Consider the following 1,773-nt stretch of genomic DNA (forward strand, 5'->3'; position numbering starts at 1 on the left):
GATGATGATGATGATGATGATGATGATGATGATGATGATGATGATGATGATGAGGATGATGATGATGATGATGATGCTTTTGTCATTATTGACTCGCTTAGTAATGTTTTCTAGAGCTTGAGATTTAGCACTTCCCTCATAGGCAAACAGAATCTTAATCTTTAATTTGTGTTAGAAAAATCTATTCCCAAGTTTGACTTTTTGATTTCTTTCAATTGTTTCTGCATCGTACGTATGACTGGAATGCAACTCCATCTAACTTCCGAAAGACCCACATAATTGAATTTCAAGTTATCCATTTTCTGTATTATTTGTTGTAGTTTTCAACTTTGATACATTGTCTTTACCTTCCAAGTGGCTTTATAAGAATGTTTTGAAGATTCTATGAATATCTTGAAAACGACTCCGAAAAATCTTGCGATTTTGATAGAGCAGATAGATCATTTGGTTTCTGACCTCATGGTCTTTGTAGCTCAAAACGGCCCAAAAAAAAATCAGACAAAACGTTGTAATTTTAGGGTAGCGACATATTAAAAGCACCCATATCTCATACGAGGGGTGCTGCGGCATTAACAGTTCACACTTACCGAAGAGTACTGTAATTCTCGGAGTTATTTGGAGCACTTGGAGAAGAATAAACATTCCCCCCAACAGCGGCTGCTGGGGCTGGAGGTGTGGGAACCGCCAAAGTCAATATTCCACCGCTAAAGTCTGGGCTCACAAGCGGTTTTGTTGGGCTTGTTTGAGACGGGGTGACGGGCTCGTAGGATACCTCCACCTCCGAATAGTGCTCGCTGGCCGATGCTTGCTTGTCTGTGTGTCTTTGCGGGAGTCTTGGGGATGGCGTGTTCAAGAACTTGACAGAGGGAAGCCTGGTCCCGGAGCACTGTGGACATTTTTTACTAAGGCTGTTCTGACTCAAAAACAAATTTTTTTTAAAGAGAACTTTTGGCTGCCTGCCTCGATTTTTATAAAATCTTTACCAGTACTTTTGTATCCGTATTATTATTATTATATTTACTATTAGTCTATACTTACTATAAGTCGTAAGTAAATGGTTCTGACCAGAGTATTAATAAGCAAACTTTTTCTTTGCTTTTGTTAAAAATACTCTATTGAGTGGCAAAATATGATGGCTTTCACAGTGTGACTCGTATCGTGTCGTCATACTTCGTATTTTAGAGGTGCCAGAGCAGGTTGATCTTTTTCGTCTCTTTCTATATTATGGCTTCTTGTTTGCACATCAGTTTTCGGTCAGGGAAATTTCCAATGATAAAGTGTTCAAAAGAGAGTTTTGCTGGTTTGAACAAAAAAAAGAGAGTGGAAAGAAATATATTCGAGAACTGCACAATAACTATGCTTATTTTCAACCTCAGACTGACGCACAGGAAAGGCCACCTACACGGGGGAAAGGTGCCCTTTTACATCTAAATATCACTTTGGAAAATTATGGCTTGAAAAGACAAATCAAAATGGCCACCCACACGGGGGAAAGGTGCCCTTTTACATCTAAATATCACTTTGGAAAATTATGGCTTGAAAAGAAAAATCAAAATGGTCAAATATTTACAATCTTAAGGCTCAAAGTATGGAAGACAAAGTTATTATAAACGAAAAACGATGTTAATCAAAGATGTCCTGTTAGACCGGAGATGGTCATGTCGGCCAAACCTTTGCTCTTTACAAACAACTTCGCTCCGCTGGTGCAGACTATGGCTGCTCTAATGGAGAGAAAACACTATTCTTATACACACACACACACACACACACACA

General features: G+C 38.8%; 1 protein-coding gene across 1 annotated transcript in view; it reads right to left on the reverse strand.

Moving 5' to 3' along the window:
* Nucleotides 1–587: 587 nt before the first annotated feature.
* The window catches only part of LOC101854508, a gene marked incomplete at both ends in the record, with an annotated part of 25,427 nt that continues 24,241 nt past the window's right edge, over nucleotides 588–1,773 (reverse strand). The window contains 1 exon segment of the mRNA XM_005101221.2: nucleotides 588–886. Within this exon segment, the coding sequence (XP_005101278.2) occupies nucleotides 588–886 (299 nt within the window).

Source organism: Aplysia californica, unplaced genomic scaffold, assembly GCF_000002075.1.
Source record: "Aplysia californica isolate F4 #8 unplaced genomic scaffold, AplCal3.0 scaffold00274, whole genome shotgun sequence".
NCBI lineage: Eukaryota > Metazoa > Mollusca > Gastropoda > Aplysiida > Aplysiidae > Aplysia > Aplysia californica.